This window comes from Salarias fasciatus, chromosome 18, assembly GCF_902148845.1.
Source record: "Salarias fasciatus chromosome 18, fSalaFa1.1, whole genome shotgun sequence".
Classification (NCBI taxonomy): domain Eukaryota; kingdom Metazoa; phylum Chordata; class Actinopteri; order Blenniiformes; family Blenniidae; genus Salarias; species Salarias fasciatus.
In genome coordinates this window covers 19,533,706-19,554,032 of record NC_043762.1, presented here as the reverse complement: position 1 = coordinate 19,554,032, position 20,327 = coordinate 19,533,706, and the positions used below count along the sequence as shown (strand labels likewise).

Genomic DNA, 20,327 nt, shown 5'->3' with positions numbered 1-20,327 from the left:
CTGCTCCAGTGCAGAATCGTGGGGTCTTGCATCCAATCCCAACAAATAATGAACAAAGGCAGGATGAACCCTGGACCCGGTCACCCGTCGATCAGAGTCAATGAAGAAAGACAGAAAACCACACAGTCACATTCACACCTGCGGAAAATTTAGGGTCCACCGTTAATCTAACTGTGGATTGTGGATTCCAAAGTGCCAGGAGGAAACTCATGCAGGCATATGGGGAACATGCATACTATAGATCAGTGCTTATGTGTCTGGACAACACTGACCTCTGACCTTTCTGTGTGGTAAAAAAGGGGCAGGTGCAGATATTCCTGGTGTAAACTTATTTGACAACATTTTCTTGATTTGTTTTGCAAACAGTTATGATTTCTGGAGCAGAAGGGTATACTGTGTGTAAAACTTGATGGATGATCTGAAGACTCTTCCATTCATGTGCTGTTTGCTTCACGACAGTACAACGCTGCCTTCTGGAAAAGAAATCCCCAAAACACTTCATTTTCCCCTTACTTGCTACAAGATGCCTAAAATAAAGGCCTAAACTGAGTATAACAGTTTACTGACTGCATTTCAGTGTGTGTAATGTTCTTTGTGGATGTTTTAGTGTGAAATAAACAGTCAAAACCCAGTTGGTGGGAAGCTGGACTTTATTGGTTGTGAAGTGAGTCAGCTGTGCAATACTCCTGTAATGTAGCCTTTCAACAACATCTTCTTCATTATGGCCGCTGCAGCACTGAACTCACGAAAAAAAAGGAGGTTCTGGCCACAACATTCGGCTTGATCTGGACTTCATGCTTTCATGTTTGTCTGTCAATGCAGGTGTGGTTCGCTTGAGCATATGTCTGTGCCTTTGTGTGTTTACGATTTGTGTGAAGCCGAAGTTAATTTGGGGGATTTTTTTTTGGTGTATGTGTATGTCTTATATACATAATTTTATGCCCTGAAGAAACTACAGCAATTACAGCAAAACATAATGTAGAAAGCTTTAAGAACCCGACAAATGGCTTTGTCCTTTTTTTGAATTTAGCACCTTTAATGTAAATACTGACTAGTGTGGAGAGAGAGAGAGAGAGAGAGAGAGAGAGAGAGAGAGAGAGAGAGAGAGAGAGAGAGAGAGAGAGAGAGAGAGAGAGAGAGAGAGAATACAAAAAAATAAAGCCTACAATTTGTTTGGTACACATTCAATAATCATATACTTCTCCTTTGGGATATGTATGAGTGTCTTTGGTTGGAAATGTTCTAAATTGTGTGGTGTGTGTCTGTGTGCATGAGTGTGTTTGTGTTTTGGCTTTCATGTTGAATCGTCACCCACAGGATATGTAGCCTTCTCAGTGCCTTACATCCAGTATTGATAATGACCACGAAGGCGCTCTCGACGTGTGTGTTTAGATGTGCGCAGAAGGAGCCGGAGCCTTCTGACCTGATTCTTATCGCTGCTGTAGAGCTACACAGTCCCCCGTTAGCATATCCAGCGGATGAAGCGCTCGAAGAACGCGGGTTTGTTCAGCATCATGTAGCTGTCTCCTTTGAAAATGGCCGACGTGTCTCCTAGCGTGATCTTGCGCAGCACCTCGTCGTCGGTGTCGCTCCCCATCGCGATCACGGTGGGGACGCCGCCGGCCCTCTTCATGGCGTCCACGCCCTCGTCCAGCTGCTCGCTGGCGGTGATGCCGTCGGTGATGAAGACGAACGACACCTCGGCGCTGCGACGCGCCCCTCGGCCATTACCCTGCAACACGCAACAAGCAATGTTTAGAAGAAGGTCCGTTGTCAAGCTGGTGACTGGTGGATCTACGCCGTGCTGACAAAAACACAGGTGCGCAGTTGTTACCTGGAAAACCAGATTGTTGACGGCGTAGATGATGGCGCTGCCCAGAGCGGAAGAGGAATCCATGTAGTTGACAGCTGCCAGCGAATCAGAGATCACGTTGATCTCGTGGGAGAGCGGGAACTCCACTTTCTGCTCCGTGGGGCTGCCGTACTGGAGCAGAGCCAGGCGGGCGTTGCGGTCGTCGTTGGGGCCGCTGGCCAGCAGGAGGCGGCGGGCGACGTTCTCGATGAACTCCTTGGCTCTCCGGTGGTTCTCCAGGCCCATCCTCTCAGAGCCGTCCAGCAGGAAGACCACGTCCACCGGCCGCTCAACGCAGCTCGCCACGGCAGGCTCTGGAACAGACACACACACACACACACACACACACACACACACACACACACACACACACACACACACACACACACACACACACACACACACACATAGGAACATAACGTATTGTTCAGTGGGCAACAGCTGGAAAACAGATGTGTAAAATCCAAAGGCAAATAAATGTCCAATAGCATGCAGCGACTCTATGCATGCCAGCCACAGTCCAGCTGTTTGATGTCTTCTAAAACTTCTCACACCAGTGTTGGCGGTATTAATAAAGCACTGCTTTGTTTCTTTTTTTGGTGTTTTTTTTTCTTTTTTGTTCTCCAGTTTTATTCTCTTGAGACAGTATAACATAATGAATACATTTCATTTTATGAAAAACAAGAGTTCACCACAGCGACTTGCAGTCACTGAGCTGACACACTAGACTAACATTTGCTCTGTGGGCAATTTCCACTATGTGCTACTTTCCAAGCAGAGCCACATGCAAAAAAAAAACAAAAAAAAACATGCACCAGTCAAGAACATAACATACAACAGTCTCTTCATTGTCAGTGCCAAATGAATTAAATACCCTAAAAACATTAGCTACTGACTCATATACAGTGTGCTGTGATATGTATGTGTAAAACCAGATATTTTCCACATGGAATAGCCTTCTACTAACATGAGTCATTCACAAGGAAAAAAATAAAGGCCATAACCATGGAGATGTGCAAAACAGCAAAAAAAAAAAAAAAAAAAGTAATCAGAGTGATTCAGCAAGCTTATGATTCACAGTGGAAATGAGGCTTTATGAAAGGGCCGCCGTACAAGACGAGCATGAATGGATCCACAGACGAATTTGCCTCTGACACACAAATGAAAGCTGCAGTCCATTTGTATGGAAACTATTTCACCACTGAAGTCAGAGAAGTGTGATGAATATAATGCTTCTATCTACCATCTGAGGGGCACTTGTGATTATATAGCTAATCTACAAATTAACTACACTTTTAAAGCTTATGAGAAAAACTGCTTCATGTCATGCAGTTCTTTTGCATCAGCTGTGGTGTGTATTGCACCTGCAAGGTTAAAAATGCCCACAATTTCCAGAATATAATCTATGTCCAGCAGTACGGTTATTAGTCAATAGCGAGGTAGCATTGTTAGAATATTGGCGTTAGCAGAGTCCTATGGCTTTCTCGGGGTCTCCCATAATGTCTCCATAGACATATTTGAAGGAGTCGATGAACAGTTGGGTCCACTGGTGCCTGTCCTCTCCCTGGGCGAGCTTGGCTCTCTGGGCTGTGTACGCCATGGTTGCAACGCCAACCCCGTACTGCTGCTCGCTCAGGCCATTCAGCAGGTTGGCCACACCCGTCAAAGAGGTGGGGACCAGAGGGGGGCTGCTTTCCTCGGACAGTGGCTTCCAGGGGTGTGGGACTTGCCCCACAGCGGCGCCCCCTCCTGCAACGAGTGGGCGGAACAACATTGTGGGCGGGGTCCCACAGGCACGAGCATCAACACAGCCGATTATGATCCGTGTTGGTTGCATCGTGTTACCAAGTAGCCAATTACACTAATCATGTCACATTTCTACAGAATACATTTTTATCATGAACGTACTAGTCAGATTATAATTGAGCGTGTTACATATGATTCCTTCCATTGATTAATATTTAGTCACCCATTTGACTAGACTGTTCCAGGATGACAGGATAAAATGAGGAAGCAGTTTCCCTCAACAATGACACGCTCGTTTGTTGGAGATCAAATTCAGTTGCGCAGGGGGACAAAGTTTGTGAGTTATGAGTAATTCAGATAGGCGGGATGTCTGTGTTGAATTATTTTGAAGTGAATGAATGAACTTCAAAGTCCATGATTCAGAGAGAACATGAATGAGTAGAGAGACCAGTAGAGAGAGAATGTACTATGAAGCGATCAGGGTGGTTATTTAAAAAACCTCAAAAAATACACGTCATGAATCCAAACAAAAAAATTTTTTTAAAGGAAATCCTAAAAACAGAGTTTAAGATCTTGATTGTACGGACCACTCTTAGACCCTCGGGGAAACACACAAGGTGTTCAAAAGGTGTCTGTTGCCACCATCTGGTCTACACCGGTTCACAGGATACTGACCCATAAAAATGAGGCTGACATGGTTAAAATAAAAGATTTACATTTAAACGCAGGTGAACAAAAAGGAAGCCACATAAATCTTGATCTAAAATCTTACCTGATTTACATGGAAGATCAGGGCACACGATCGTCGGTTCTAGAGGTAAAAATAGAAAAAAGTATTGTCAGTGAAAAAAAAGGCCATAAACAAAAACCTGCAGCACATGCTGCATGTGTGTGTGTTTACCTGGGCAGAGCACCGTCTCGATTTTGTCAATGAACTCTTCAGCCACGAGGTCTGCGAAGCGCCTCATGCCCATCACTCGGCCCTGCTTCTGGCAGGCGATGCTCTTCAGGCTCTCGTTCTCCTCGACTTGCGCAAACATGTCTCCGATGCCGATGGCGCTCACGTCGACTCTGGGGTCGCTGTTTGCACGCGCCACGCACAAACACAAGGACTGAGATCAATACTTCTGTCTGGAGCTGATAGACTCCATGAAATCTCCATCTAACAAGTCCAACCTGCAGAGGTAGGTGAGCAGCTTGTCGTTGTCTCGGGGGTCGAAGCGTCCGTCGGTGATGACGACCACAGTGACGTGAGCCTTCTGCCTGCGGCTGTCCCGGATCAGGTTGTCGTAGGCATATTTCAGAGCAGATGGAGTGAACGTTCCTCCAGCGATCCATTCTAAACGCTTCACAGCTTCCTGGACAGTTTTTAGAAGACATCAGGTGAGTGTTAGCGCTTTGAATGTGTGAAAAGTCCCATGAACTTAATACAATGGATAAAAATGTTCATAAAAGACTAAGTTTAGCACCAGGTCCTTTGAAATATCTGAGTTTTTGTTGATAAGACAATATGAATAACTTTTTTTTCTTTAAATAAAAAACTGTTTTTGTTGATTCAACTTATTGTTTCTTCATAATGCACACAGTTGAAAACTTGTGATCTGTCCCCTCTATGCCTTAGTTTTCATGTATATTTACAGAGGGACTCGTACACGGATGTCACTGTGATTACTTCAGTCTGCGTCACATGTGCAGACAGACTGATCAGCACATTATTAAGGAGCGTCTGGGGAAACCAGAACTTGATGTGTCCATCTGTGTTTGTGTCGGTCTGTGTGAGTGAGACCTTGAATGCAGACAATGAGTCGATCTTGGAGTCGTTGAGCCGGATGGCCTGGAAGGTCCCATTGTGACTGTACTGAACCACTCCGACCCTCGTGCCTGGAAACACAGGTGACTGAGTTTGATACCAGCTTCAGCCAGCAGACATATTAACTGTTGACAGAGTCATCTACCCGTCTCTGACTGAGGGTCTTTGGCGAAGGATCCCAGTCTGTTGATGGTGTTGATGACAAAGTTCTTCTCCAGGGTGAAGTTGGTGAGACCCACTGACTCTGAGCTGTCAATAACAAACACAATGTCCTGGGCGCCACAGCGTTTCTCGCAGTCTAGAAGGAAGAAAAGCACAGACTGTGAACACCTGACGGTCGATCGGGGTGTTTTTAGATCATGAATGGGTTTGAAACAGCGAGGAGACTGACCGCAGCAGCCGCATGTCTCTCTGATGTAGTTCATCACGTCGCATTCCTGAAGGAGAAAACAAAAATTGAAACACCTTCATATCCATCATTTCCTCTCTGTTCATTTTTTGTTGATTTCATTGTAAGTTAAAATCTGGGCAGAAAGAAAATGTACTCACAGTGAGACCAGGATCTCCCTCAGGACCGGGATCTCCCTGTAGAACAAGAGAAGATATTAAATCATATCCAGCCTCCTCAATTTGTCAAGTTTTAGGCTACCAAACAGCGACGTTTTGCTTTGTCAAGGTGGTAAAAGTCTGTAGTTTGTCATTACTTACTTCACGTCCAGGCTCGCCTCTTGGTCCCCTAAGTCCAGGTTCACCGGCAGGTCCTGGCTCGCCCTGTTCAAAGCAAAATAGTTGCAAACATGTAACCACACGCACATCTTCTCCTTAAACTAAAAGGATAATTAACATCTGAAAAGTTACTTACAGCCTCTCCTGGAGTTCCCTTAACTCCGGGTTCACCCTTCTGGCCACAGTCGCCTCTGCTGCCACGAGGTCCGCGGTTGCCCTTCTCCCCTCTATCGCCCTGCGTATCAGCACAGAACATTTACATCAGCTGAGTGAGCAGCTCTGGTGAGAAAACACCGGCTCCGCGAGTTCACGTGTGTGTTACCGAGGGTCCTCGTGCGCCAGGGTAGCTAAAGCCAGGTCTTCCAAGGTCTCCCTAAAAAAAAGAGGAAGCATGCAGACAAGATGAAGACGTTCAGCTAAAGTCCTGATGGTGTTCTAAGGATTACGTTGCCATAGAAACGTAGATACATTTACAAACCTTTGGTCCGGGTGGTCCAGGCTCACCCCTTGGTCCAGCATCACCAGGATCCCCTCTGGTACCCTGCAATACAAACAGCGCTAAATCAAGCTGAACGTCTCCTGATGGCTCTCATCGGCACAAGTTCCAAATCTTAGCCTACATTTTTTCCAGGTTCTCCCGGTGTCCCTGGTGCTCCTCTCGGTCCTGGCAAGCCATTGTCTCCCTGTGGAGAAAGTTGACAAAAGGTAAAGCAAAAGAAGAACTGAGTAAAGTTCAGGAGGGCAGAACAGGGAGTTGATTGACGGAAGGACAAGAAATGTGATGAAGTAGCTTCAAATACCTTCGACCCTTTGTTTCCGGGATCACCTGGAACTCCTCTCAACCCCTCTGGCCCACTTTCACCCTGAAGCAAAGCAGAAATGCATCTTTAACACCCCTCGGGGTGCAGTCACGAAACACACCTGGTTAGATTATTGATGGAGCCTCTTTAAGATGAGGAAATGTTTCAAACTTTCGCCATTGTGTGCACGAATTCATACCTTTTCTCCCGCACCACCGTCTCGTCCGGAAGCTCCTTTTGGGCCGTACTCTCCCCTTCTTCCCTACAAGTAGAATAGAATAAAATGTGAATTTCCCATTGGGGATGAATAGAGTATCTGTGTATCAATCTATCTCGAGAAACACTGCAGCGGTTAGACAGTTCTGGAGAACATGTGGCTACACATCGCGTAAATATTCTTACCGGCTCGCCTCTGGCTCCGGGAAGTCCGGGAGTCCCCTATGAAACAAAACACAAAGATGAAGCACTTGATGCAAGCAGGTTGTGTCCTTCAAAGGATTTTGCTGTGGTGGGAAGACTCACTGGGTTTCCCTTCTGTCCAGGAAGTCCAGGTGATCCAGGACTTCCTCTCTCTCCCTGAAAAAGAAATATAAGACGGAAGTTTTTCACCTCTAAACCAATCTGCCCGTTCTGGCCTTTCACTGCCGTTATCCACGTTTCTGAGTTTCGTGTACCTTTGGTCCTGGGTCTCCAGCTGAGCCGAGTGGACCGGGCCTTCCGGGGCGTCCAGGGTCTCCCTACGGACAGTCAACTGGAGATTGACCATGGGTCGAAAAGAGGATGTGAATAAAGACGAGGCCGAAGCCTGGATACCTTCTCTCCCTCGGTTCCAGGAGGACCACGTTCGCCAACATCACCAGGGTGACCATCAGGACCCTGCAAAACACCAAGAACGCGTTGTAAACAGGCCACAGCAACAGACGATGTGGATTCCCACTCGCTTTCAAATGTACTCACTCTGTCGCCAGGATCTCCTTTGCAGCCCGGAGCTCCAATGCGTCCAATTTTCCCCTGAAACCCCAAGAAAACTTGCATTAAAGCCAAAATCACTTTGAACCTGATCAAATAGTTTCAGGGTTGAATATTGCTGCTGTTTGAGTTCCTGAAGTGCGTCACAAGAGGTTTTTACCTTCTGGCCATCTGTTCCGTTGCGTCCGTGGACGCCAGCCACACCCTAAAGGTACAAAAAGGACAATGACGAATGGAGTTAAAAAAAAGGCTTAAAACAATCACCTAAAATAATGAAATGAAGTGGGACATTGAAACTTGAAGCCAGCTGCCTACCTTTTTCCCCTGAGTTCCAAACTCTCCCTACGAGGAGAAAAAAGCACAAAGAAAAGGTAAGTTTATGAAGACATGAACACAAATGATCAAACGTCACTGTTATTCACTATGAAAGCAAACGTTACCACACGATGCACTTATATCTTTGAACAGAGATATCAAAATTAATAAAAAAGGAGAAACACTTTCTCACCTTCTCTCCTTTTAGACCAGGTTCTCCCTACAGAGAGCAAACAGAGGAAAAGCATCCGTCACGACACTGACAGAAACAATGCTATCACTGTCTTTAATGACAGTGGAGGACGTCTGTGTGAAAGTGTGAAAGCACGTCTTCTCACTTTGATACCGGGCTGACCGATGGGACCCTCAATACCAGGGTCTCCCGGCCGACCTCTCTCTCCTTTGGGCCCCGGGTCACCGCTGTCTCCTTTTGCTCCCTGTAGCGAAGGAAGAGATCATCTGTGAGGGGGAAAGTAATCACTGCAGAAATGCTACGAGTGTATATTCGTGAGTAAAACTCACTTTCTGTCCTCTGTGGCCTTTCGGACCGTCCGCTCCTTGTGTCTCCAGACAGGACACTTTGTAACACTGCGTGAAAAAGAAAAAGGTAAATGAGGAGGGAGAGAAGCAGCGAACTGCCAAATATAAGTTTTTTCTTATGTTTTCTACAGTCCTACAACTACATCTGTCTTACCTCTACAAAAGCCATATGTTTCTGCAAAGATAGAAACAAAACAGTCAGTAAGAGAACAAACAGCAGAGTATGGAATGTGTGTGTGATCAGGTTTGTAATACTATTGTTTTGATGATTCGATCGATGGTGACTGTGTCGATCACAGGCACTCTGCCCTGGCGCAGATCCACGGCTTTGAACTCCCTCCTGTAGACCGTCACCGGGGAGTTGGCGATCTCCCTCAGCCCCGTCTCCTCGATGTTCTCCGAGGCGGCCACGACGAACATCCGGATGCCCTTATCGCGGGCCTCCTCCGCCGCCACCTTGATGCCCCCGCAGGGGTTTCCGGTGACGTGGCCGTCGGTGATGACCACGGCGAATCGCAGGGCCGAGGGGTAAGAGGGCGAGCGCAGCATCTCCTCTGTCATGGCCTTCAGGGCGCAGTCGATGTAGGTGCCTTTCCCCAGGTAATTGATTCCCCTGAGTCCCTAGAGGCGGGAATATATTGACATGGAGTCAAAGGTGATGGAGAAACTTGTGTTAATCCATAATGAGGAAGATTTACAGGATGAGGATGTGAAAAAATGAAAAAGGAGCATTCAATTACGCCGGGAACGCACTGGACGCGGAAGCGTAGCGGAGGCGCCGCGCGCGCCGCGCGCGTCTCCGCGCCGGCGCTTGGCTGTTCGCACTGGAGGCGCCTGCGCTCTCCGCGCTGGTCACACATCGGCTGCACTCGGCTCGCTCCGTCAGCTCTCGGTTTTCACGTTTGTTCCCTGTTCCCACTGTCTCGCTCTGCCAGTATGGATGTGTGTTTTGGTGACCTGTGGAGAGACTTTTTCTCCTCCTGTCCTCTTTTTTCTGCATCACGTGAATGTCTGTCGCTGTGTGTGTGTGTGTGTGTGTGTGTGTGTGTGTGTGTGTGTGTGTGTGTGTGTGTGTGTGTGTGTGTTTGGGTGCGTACATGCGTATGTCTGTTTGTGTGTCCATCTGTCTTGTGATTAGACCCAAGTGACAAATTATAGACGGATGAGCAACACCGCCCGTAACTAATCGTCATTTAATTTGTTATATTTTGAAAATTGACCGGATTCTCTTGCCTTTTCTGTTTCTGACTTCCTGTCTGGTCCGATCTGCTTGATCCAGCTTGACACATGGCGCTCCCTGCGCTCGCGGCTCGCGTGAAAAATAGAACGAAGCGGAGCGGGCGCGCTGCAGAGCGCGAGCCGCGGCGCGCGCGGCGCTCCACTGCGCGTTCGGTGCGGCCGGTCAGATAGGTTAACATGGGAGGCGATCAGAAGCGCAGTGCGCGGCGCTACCGCGCGCGGCGCTTCCGCGTCCAGTGCGTTCGGGCCGTTACGCCGGGAACGCACTGGACGCGGAAGCGTAGCGGAGGCGCCGCGCGCGCCGCGCGCGTCTCCGCGCCGGCGCTTGGCTGTTCGCACTGGAGGCGCCTGCGCTCTCCGCGCTGGTCACACATCGGCTGCACTCGGCTCGCTCCGTCAGCTCTCGGTTTTCACGTTTGTTCCCTGTTCCCTCTGTCTCGCTCTGCCAGTATGGATGTGTGTGTTTTGGTGACCTGTGGAGAGACTTTTTCTCCTCCTGTCCTCTTTTTTTCTGCATCACGTGAATGTCTGTCGCTGTGTGTGTGTGTGTGTGTGTGTGTGTGTGTGTGTGTGTGTGTGTGTGTGTGTGTGTGTGTGTGTGTGTGTATGTGTGTGTGTGTGTGTGTGTGTGTTTGGGTGCGTACATGCGTATGTCTGTTTGTGTGTCCATCTGTCTTGTGATTAGACCCAAGTGACAAATTATAGACGGACGAGCAACACCGTCTGTAACTAATCGTTATTTAATTTGTTATATTTTGAAAATTGACCGGATTCTCTTGCCTTTTCTGTTTCCGACTTCCTGTCTGGTCCGATCTGCTTGATCCAGCTTGACACGTGGCGCTCCCGGCGCTCGCGGCTCGCGTGAAAAATAGAACGAAGCGGAGCGGGCGCGCTGCAGAGCGCGAGCCGCGGCGCGCGCGGCGCTCCACTGCGCGTTCGGTGCGGCCGGTTAGATAGGTTAACATGGGAGGCGATCAGAAGCGCAGTGCGCGGCGCTACCGCGCGCGGCGCTTCCGCGTCCAGTGCGTTCGGGCCGTTAGAGCTTGCAGATGCAGTAGACTCACGCTGAGCATTCATAAATGCGGGTTTGAGTGGAGCTGGGTTACTCACGGTAATGAACTCGCTCTTGGATGCCATGCGGCTGAAAACTTCTTGCGTCTGGGAGAAGTGCAGTCCACCAATATTCCAGCGGATCCGCACGAGGCCTCTGATTTCCTCATCATTCAACCGCTGTACGAACTGCTCTGTGAATTCCTACAACAACACAAAGCACAGTGGAGGCACGGTTAATAAATCCAGTGCGGCTTCATGAGAGTTCAGATGGGAGATGGAGAAATGAGGCACCTTGATGCTGTTCACGAGAGCGCCGGGGGGCGGCTCCTGCAGGGCGATGGTCTCAGATGTGTCTATGGTGAAGTATAAGTCTATGGGACACTCATTTTGCTCTGGAGGAAAGAAAGAGACAAATCATATTCAAATTAATGGAACAATATTCAACATTTTGTTTAATGTCTCATGTCAAATGTCATGGCGCTGTGTCTGCTTTGACTGGGGATTGGCTGACACTTACTGTTGCATTCTGGTTTCTGCCCATGAGTCAAAGCTCCAAGGAGAAGACAGAGGACAACAACCTCCAGCCCCAGCATCTTCCTCTTCTCCTGTCTGACACCGGGAAACAAGAGGCAAACCGCTCAGCCACCATACTGTTCAACTGTCCCGATAACTGACATGAAGTATAAGACTGATATTGTAATGCATTATGTACATGCACATAAATGCAAAAATTCAGACAGATAAACAAAGGTCTGAGATCAAAATGTGAAAGAAATTAATAAATAAAAGGCCTGGTAAAATAATCCCACACAGGAGTGTCCGAGATGATTTCAGAAAATTAGAGCAAAGCCAGGATCACTCAGTCGAGCTGAAGTTTTCTCTGAAGTTTTGGGTTCTTAGTTGTATTTCTCTACTTCTGCCATTTTTGGTCAACAGCATCAACATCTATTTATTCATTTATGTAGGTTTTTTATTTTTATTTTGGATTATTCTTGTTTTGTAAGGAAGTGAACTGTGATGTGGACATGTTCTAAAAATAATGATCAGTACAATTATTATAACTATAATGATCAGTTTAAAATGATGCTGATTGTAGAAAGGTCATTGACCTCTGAGCTATGCTGTTCAAGCTTCACCTTCTATTCAAAGTCAGAACCACATTACAGTCAAGTTTCATGTATGGGAGATAAAATGCTTTTTCAAACTTTGTGCAGGGCCCCACTTGGCCTCTGTGTTGCAGTTTGTGAGAAACATCTTGTGTGGATCAATACTCCTGTCACACAGTGTTAGTTTATCGATGGTGATTTGTTTCCCAATTCGATTTAGTGATTCAAAAAGACGAATGCATCTAATAAGATCAACCAAACCTGTCCAAGTCATGAAACATTGGAATGATTGTTTTCTGATGACATTCTGTTTATAAATTCATAAGACATTTAGACAACTTATAGCATACAGGAAAACTTTCACACGAATCTATAAAACCATTCTCAGAAGTTGATGTTCCTCCACATCAAACCTGGTTTTACTGGATGCTCCAGGGTGCAGCCACACTAGCGTCCCTAGCGGTACTCTGTGGTACAGCAGTGTCAGAAAGTTATCAGTAGGTGATTGAAGCACGTTGAATGGCCCATTCTTTAAAATCAGTATTAAAAGTATTTTATTGGAGCAATTAATTTGAAAATTTGATTATTTTTTTGACTAAACTCACCAATTTCAAATCTGAAGTTTTCTTACTGTTGAAAGGTCTTTTTTTTCTCCACCTACCCTCCTCTTCTTGCTCATGTAGGACTGTGAGATTCTTTTCTAACTTTATTGGAACCTTAAAGCTCGTGTCCGGAGTTTTGAATGAGAGAGGTTTTTTTAATCCAATGTCTGGAGGTTCCCCCTCCCTCTGCTTTCATGAACCACCAAACCACGCCCCTTTAATTGTGCACGCTATTATCCGTCGGGTGAAAATGAGTGCCTCCGAGTCCTACAGCATCCTCCATGTTTAGCTGTTTACGGTGGATGTTCAGCAGACAGTGGATATATCCGAGGTAAGCGGGGCGGCTGCTGCGTAGCTAACTCACCTCTGCCTGGGCGAGTGCGCGTGTTCTCTGGCTGCGTGCATACTTTGATTGACAACACCAGAATGCGGAAGCTCGAACTCTATTGGCTGAAGCTGACCGGCGCTTTTTCGGATAACATGGGGGTCTATGAGACGAAGGCGGGGCTCATAAATAAATTTTTATATTGCTTTATGCTAACATTATATTGTAGTATCGAACCAGACTGACACATTTAAGCTCTGTTGAAAAATGATACATACATTGGAAACGAACGTAAACTCCGGACACGAGCTTTAAGTGTCTTGACATGGCTGTGGTAGTTAGTACTATAAATAATAGACTGAACTGAACTAATGTTCCTATTTCCCATACAATTTTTTACTGCAATAAACTTGAACTCAAATGAAATATGAATAAAGAAGACAACAACAAAGAAAATCAGTAAACTGGAGCCTCAGTTTAGAAAAACCACATCAGCACTGCAGGGTTCAAGCATGATGGCAAAAGATGACGATATTTACCAGAACATTTAGTGATGAACAAAACAAAAGGTTTTGTTTGGGTTTGTTTAATTCAGCAGTGGTATTTTGTTATCTGTACCTCTTTGTTCTTGGTTATCCTTTTGAACTAAAAGAAAAAGAAGGCAAGGTGTTGTGTATTCCTGAGGCACTTTGTTGGGCACAGTTGAAAAGCTGTGACATTTTTAGATCTTTGCAGACTTGCCTGATGCGACATGGACATTTTAATGACAGAAATGTGTCCAGGATCCAGCTATGTTTCACACATTACAGCATATCTAAAAAGCTCTCATTGCTCTGCGCTGTGGGACAGGGCCTTCAGAGGCACTGAAGTCCTCAGAATATCACCTATTTTTACTCTTAGAGAAAAGCCTCTGGAGGACAGCACAAATAAAAAAGACTTTAAACAGCAATCTGCAATGGAAAATGTCATTTACAGCCAACTGATGGCCATCACAAGGGACACTGAAACAAGAGGTAAAAAAAAACAAGTCATCCACTTGGTGCATGTAATCCATGAATTCCAATACCCACCGTTATATAACACTCTTCCAATAGAAAGCGAAGAAAGAGAAATTAAAATAAAGTAGGAACAGATTAAACTTGACGATTGTTTTCACCAGCGCTGAAGATATCACAATAATAAAATTTAGAGCTGATTTAATCGACTTTAGGGCCTCCTGGCACATTGTCACACACAGGTTTATCTATGGCGCCCTCTAGCGGACAGAGCAGTCTGTCTGCGGAGGAGTCGCTCCTGCAGATGTTCCTCTATCCGCCGTTCAGAGAGGAGATTAGATCCTCCAAGCTTTTCATCAGAGCTCAGGTGAATAACATGTAGAAACACTGAAAAAAACGGAGCGAGGAAAACACTCTCTGTCCTCTGAGGTTTTAGATCCGAGACTTTCTAAATTAGTTGAGAAGTCAGGCCAAAAGATTCCAGTGAATCGGTGCGAGTTTCCAGAAAAGAGAGACCGTAAATGAAGAGACACAGAGACAGTCATATGCACGAGTCAGGAGGGAAGGAACCGGACAAAGAGGAGTTTGGCTAATTGTGCGTAAAAGCGCAGCCTACCCGAACTCTTTGCAACTTGAAATCTTCGTCTGCCGATTCCTCTGCTGCTTATTCCCTCATATCCACGGGAGGGAAAACCAGGAAAGAAAAAAAAGGGGGGGTTGCAAGAGGAGACAGAGGGAAATAAAGCCCTGGATGCGCGCTTGGTTCCGCAGAAGATCCGTCCGTTCGCCCTCCTGCCCGGTCCAGCCCCAGCGACGAGCTCTGGTCCCTCCTCCTCCTCCTCCGAGCGCGCGACGCACCTCAGTGCGCGCTGCCCTCCGCTTGGAGGCGCCCTGGCTCCGCTGGAGCTCGCGTGAGCGCGCGTGCGCGCACCGCCAAGCAGCTGTACTGCCATGCCGCTCCGAGGAGATGCCATGAGGAAGCTGGACGCAGACGGTCCTGGGGATGGGGGAGAGTGGGGGGGGTGCTAGGACGCAGCCCTGAGCCGATCACATGGCGGCACCACCCCGGGGACGCGCTGACCTCTCGTGTACCCGAGATAAAAACATTTAGGAGTATTCACACTTAATCTCAGACATGTGGTGGGTCAGAATGAAATAAAGCAGGATAAAGAGCAGACTGAACCTCCTCTGCTCGTAAAAACGCGCGCGCGCGCACACACACACAAATGCCCTCTGACTTTCGTCTGGGGGTCTGTTTGCAATTAGTAGGTCGAGTGAGAGGAGTTTATACCCGGTGTAAACACTCGCAGCCTGTCCTGGTCCTGCCCTGCGTCTTTGCACGTGCGTAGGTGCTGCAGTCACCCGTCCGCCTGTTTTGTGTGACTTTAAAGTGTTGCGTCGCACAGCGGGGGGTCTCCCTTCGTGTGCTGGAATCATCATGTCTGCATCCTACACATCTGCACATCTGCACTCTCATTGTGAAACGCGTTTTATTTCACTCCATCACTGTCGATTGCACAACGTGAGACGAGTCCCACAGATGTTTGATCCAGCAGGGCTCGAGGAGCCTGTCAGGAACAGAGGTGAGTGGGATCAACTGGCTGCTGATCATCATCAGGTTGGAAACAGAACATCTCAACACCTTAGAAAATGGTTAATTGCGTTACAGTCAGAGATGAGACAACAGTTCTTTTTTTTTTCTTTTTTTGCCATGTGCAACACTAAATTAATAAATGTGCTGAGAAAGAAGAGAGGATGAGGAGGATGGGGAGGAAGATGAGGAGGAGGAGGAGGAAAAGGCCAGCTGCTGACCAGAGTTATAGCTGCGAAGTTCTCCTCTCTGTCTTGGCCAGTGAATGGTTTTTCCTTAAAAAGAGAAGAGAAGAGTGGAGCAGTGTGTGTGTGTGTATGTGTGTGATGGGGAGATGCGGAGGTGGAGGGGTGTTCTGGTCTCTCTTAAAACCATGACTCATAGAACAGGAATGGCCTTCCTTCCAAATAAGAGTAAACTCAGTGTTCGTTTTCTGCTTCTTTCTCATTCTCTGATTCACTTTTTCTCCCACTGTTACACACACACACACACACACACACACACACACACACACACGGCGTGGTTTTTAATTTGATTTCTTTCTTTTTTTTCTCCATTTCTTTCACATGGACTTGGTGTTTGAGACTGGGGGATTTCTGCAGAGCCACTGCCAACACTATAAACAGCTCCTCCGCTCTGGAAACACTGCTGCAACATTTTTCCCCCTCACACTGTTTCACAGAGAATTTATCAAGAACAAACCTCCTCGCTTTATGTGCAAAGTTGCAGAAAGGAGAACAGAAATCAGCGAAGCAACGCCGAGCGCAGAAACCTCACATATAGTGAAACAGCCGTTCCGTGCGGAGCAGATACACAAAATGACAGTTCTCGACATTATTTACAGCTCCGTCCTGATCTCTTTGACTGTCTGTTTGAATGGGGGAACGACGGTCTGTCAGGATGTTTTCCAGACCCACGCTGAAGTCTGAATAGGTAGAAGAAAGAAAAAATGAGAAGAAATGACACACACACACACACACACACACACACACACACACACACACACACACACACACACACACATGCACACACGCACACACGTTGTGTTGGCTTCCTTTTGGAATCTTCTCCCATATTTTTTCCACATGTGTGCTTTCAGTAGAAATGGCTGCTGGGAGTTGCTCCCTCAGTGCATCTCTCTCTCTCTCTCTCTCTCTCTCTCTCTCTCTCTCTCTCTCTCTCTCTCTCTCTCTCTCTCTCTCCACTGCAAACACATCAGGCAAAACAACAATTAAATCTGTGTGGAAAACTTAACTTAAAAAAAATATTTGTGCTTCGCTCTGAAAATAAGGTGAGTGGAAAAGTGCGAGAGCCACATCTTCAGAAAATGGAGAAGAAGGAAATTGCAAGCAAACTGCAGAGGAGCCAAGGCAGATTTCGGAGGAGCGCTCCTCCATGCACGGTCCACAGAAACACCACATAGACATAAACCAGCGATGCATGCATGCAATGAATCATGCACAAAAATGTGCATCAGTACAAACGGGCACACCCATGAGCACGTGCACACACAAACAAAGTGCATGGAAGAGCTCTGCGCAATGATCTGATAAGTTCAGCGTTGGCTCCAGACCCTCAAGACTGACTCCAACACAGGAAGAGATGTGTCTAACAGCCCAGGCACACACCGTGCATGTACGTGCACATGCACAAGACAACACAGTGCATGTAATGTGCACATGCACAATAAAACAGTTCCTCAGAATTTAGGGGGAATTGAAGAAAGCTATTAGTTCTGCAGAAGTTCTGGTGAATATGAGTGTAAGCAATGTGTCAGTAATTTAAAACTCATGCTCTGTTCAGTCATATGTGCACTGTGAGGTGAAATTACTATTGTTCTGATTGAGCTCTGATGTATTTACAGATTTTATTTATAGTTTATCCCTGAAGGTCAGAGGTCACACTCCACTGCAGCTCGACTGGTCAGTGTGAGAGTCTTGCTAAAGGGCATTTATGCAAGTCAACACATGCAATCTGTCAGATTTTGGACTGCTCCACTGAATGCTGCAAGCGGAGAAACTGATGATGCCACCACGAACGACAGCGACCTCACTGTCAGTAACCTAAGATTGTCCTCAACCATGCTGTCAGAGTGAGTTTATAAAAACAGGCATGATGCAGTATTTGTAGATTTGTTTTTATGACATTTCAGCATTCTTTGCATCAGAAGATAGAATTAAAATTGGCTCCATGTTGAGATTGTGGTAGGGGAGACTGGGGACAGTTGTAACACAGGGACAGTTGTAACACTCTCAGTTTGACCAATCAGGAAGGAGCTGTGGTGCTGTCCTTGATATATCCCATGCCAACTTCCAAAGTGAGCTCACAGGTGAAGTTGCATGTCCCTTTTGTAAAAGCTCTCTGTTCTAGACAAGAAAAACTATTTTTCAGGCAAGAAAGTAAAAATTTTCTCCCTAAATATTTTTTTCATAGTGTCCTTTGTGTTGCAGATACAGTTCTTTCACTTACATAAGTGTAATTATGAGTTTCTCTAGTTTAATTTGATGTGTTACAGCAGTGCCAGCTTTGAAGCTAAATGCTAAAAATGGTTAGCTTTTTAATGGCTGCCTGGGTTGGGGATGGTTGTAACAATTTTTAAGAAGAAAATGACATTATCCTCGTCACATTTCCACCACACTGTAGTCGCAAATTGCAACCCCTAGATCGTAGCGTGTATGGTCTGTTTAAGAAATGTATCAACACAGCCAGCGACACATGGATGAGGATGAATCCTGCTCAAACCATGAGCATCTACAACATCCTGAATCTGGTTAACACTTGCACTTTGCTGCGACAGCAAACAACAGCAGTCTAGATTTCAAAGTACACAAATATGGCCTTTTAATCTCAGATGATTGACTCTTCAGATGATAAAAACATCTGCATTGTGTGTTTAGAGCACTTTGGTAATTCATGGCCAAAGGAAGCGAGGATCAGATATCAGCAATGTAGATTTTGGGCCCATGAAGCCTGCACCCCATGAAAGGACAGGTAGATTTGCCACAATTGCCTGTCTGATTAAACAAAATGGCAGTTTACATGGTTAATAGGTTCAAGAGCGGTTTGTTGATTGTTCCATAGATGTATTTTATTTATTTTGTGATTTCTAAATTTATTTGTTTAATTGTATATGTTTGCATTGTATTTAACTTGCACTTTTTTGTTATTTTTATCATTATTTTTGCATTCTTGGATTTATATTGTTCCTTCTTTAAAATTCATTATAGCTCTTGCATATAAATATTAGTGTGGGTCTTTGTTAAGCATAACAATTTTAGTGTTACAACGATCCCCAAGTACTGTTACAACCTACCCCAGTACCGGGGTAGGTTGTAACAACATACCACTTTGTATTTGACAATAATTTACATAAATTGTCATGGTGTCTTAAAAGTACAACTGAATGTACTTTATAGAAGACAAATATGGGTACTACATGTCAGAATCTGAGATCTCCAGCACAAACAACAACCGTGTTACACTGCTCAAGCAAAAAGTGTTACAATTGTCCCCGGTTTCCCTAATGTTTAGTTGTAATTGTTTGGTTTTGTGAAATTATAGATATTTTCATCAGGAATATTTTGCATCACAACAAATAAAAGCTAAAGTTAAATTTTAAATGTTGTTATGGTATTATTTCACTGAACCAGCCGACTCAAGGTGATATTGAGCTGTATGTTTGACACAACAGCTCTACAGTGTGATTTGCAGAAATGCTAATGCTTTTTTTTTTTTTTTGACAAACCAGCTCAAAGCAGGAGGATTTTAGTGTCTTCAGATTCCTCATTGTTTTTTTAAACTGTGTATATTTTAAGTCTTTATCAAAGAGAACATGTCATCAAGAAAGAAAAAAAAATGCAGGGAAAAAACACTTAACTGTGTATTTTATTTCTCTTGTTTTAAAGGAAGATAATCCCGGGTTTTGAGGCCTCACTGTGTGGAGTTTGCATGTTGTCGTTGTGCAGGTGTTACTTTTTTGCAGGTCGTACAGTTTCCCTCACTATCGCAAGATGACATGCTGGTCCTGCATCTAAAGTGCATCTGGCTCTGTTGTCTAACAGCTCAGGCACACACCGTGCATGTACGTGCACATGCGCATGCACACGACAGCACAGTGCATGTAATGTGCACATGCAAAATAAAACAGTTCCTCCGAATTTAGGGGGAATTGAAGAAAGCTATTAGTTCTGCAGAAGTTCTGGTGAATATGAGTGTAAGCAATGTGTCAGTAATTTAAAACTCATGCTCTGTTCAGTCATATGTGCACTGTGAGGTGAAATTACTATTGTTCTGACTGAGCTCTGATGTATTTACAGATTTTATTTATAGTTTATCCCTGAAGGTCAGAGGTCACACTCCGCTGCAGCTCGACTGGTCAGTGTGAGAGTCTTGCTAAAGGGCATTTATGCAAGCCAACACATGCAATCTGTCAGATTTTGGACTGCTCCTCTGAATGCTGCAAATTTGAACATTTCAATGTGTTAAATTTTCTGAAAAATGCTCCAACATCTTTAAAACCCAGATCTTCAGTCTTAAAGAAAAAAATAGGATGAACTTTACAGAAAATTCACATTTTATGAAGATTCTATTTTATTCATTTTGATTACTCACACCAAGTCACAGGATGATGAAAAATAGCTCGAGCAGTGATGTCAAAC

General features: G+C 45.6%; 1 protein-coding gene across 1 annotated transcript; it reads right to left on the bottom strand.

Annotated features, from left to right (window-relative positions):
* Positions 1 to 809: 809 nt before the first annotated feature.
* On the bottom strand, positions 810 to 14,878 carry LOC115406049 (collagen alpha-2(VI) chain-like). The gene is made up of 32 exons (XM_030115928.1): positions 14,695 to 14,878; positions 11,568 to 11,659; positions 11,342 to 11,442; positions 11,108 to 11,251; positions 9,014 to 9,379; positions 8,913 to 8,933; positions 8,741 to 8,806; positions 8,557 to 8,655; positions 8,412 to 8,438; positions 8,219 to 8,245; positions 8,064 to 8,108; positions 7,892 to 7,945; positions 7,748 to 7,810; positions 7,609 to 7,671; positions 7,457 to 7,510; positions 7,337 to 7,372; positions 7,134 to 7,196; positions 6,935 to 6,997; positions 6,755 to 6,817; positions 6,613 to 6,675; positions 6,457 to 6,507; positions 6,271 to 6,369; positions 6,117 to 6,179; positions 5,958 to 5,993; positions 5,800 to 5,845; positions 5,554 to 5,706; positions 5,385 to 5,479; positions 4,775 to 4,956; positions 4,500 to 4,678; positions 4,371 to 4,409; positions 1,835 to 2,166; positions 810 to 1,732 (listed from the first exon to the last, which is right to left on the bottom strand). Exons 2-32 carry the CDS (start codon positions 11,641 to 11,643, stop codon positions 1,463 to 1,465), a joined length of 3,039 nt encoding a protein of 1,012 aa, XP_029971788.1. The 5' UTR covers positions 11,644 to 11,659; positions 14,695 to 14,878; the 3' UTR covers positions 810 to 1,462.
* Positions 14,879 to 20,327: the final 5,449 nt, after the last annotated feature.

Coding starts and splice junctions, on each gene's coding strand:
- LOC115406049 (XM_030115928.1), bottom strand. CDS start 11,643: ATGCTGGGGCTGGAGGTTGTTGTCCTCTGTCTTCTCCTTGGAGCTTTG. Junction 8,439..8,556: donor TCGGTCAGCCCGGTATCAAA/GTGAGAAGACGT, acceptor TGCTCTCTGTAG/GGAGAACCTGGTCTAAAAGG. Junction 8,246..8,411: donor CTGGTCTAAAAGGAGAGAAG/GTGAGAAAGTGT, acceptor TTCTCCTCGTAG/GGAGAGTTTGGAACTCAGGG.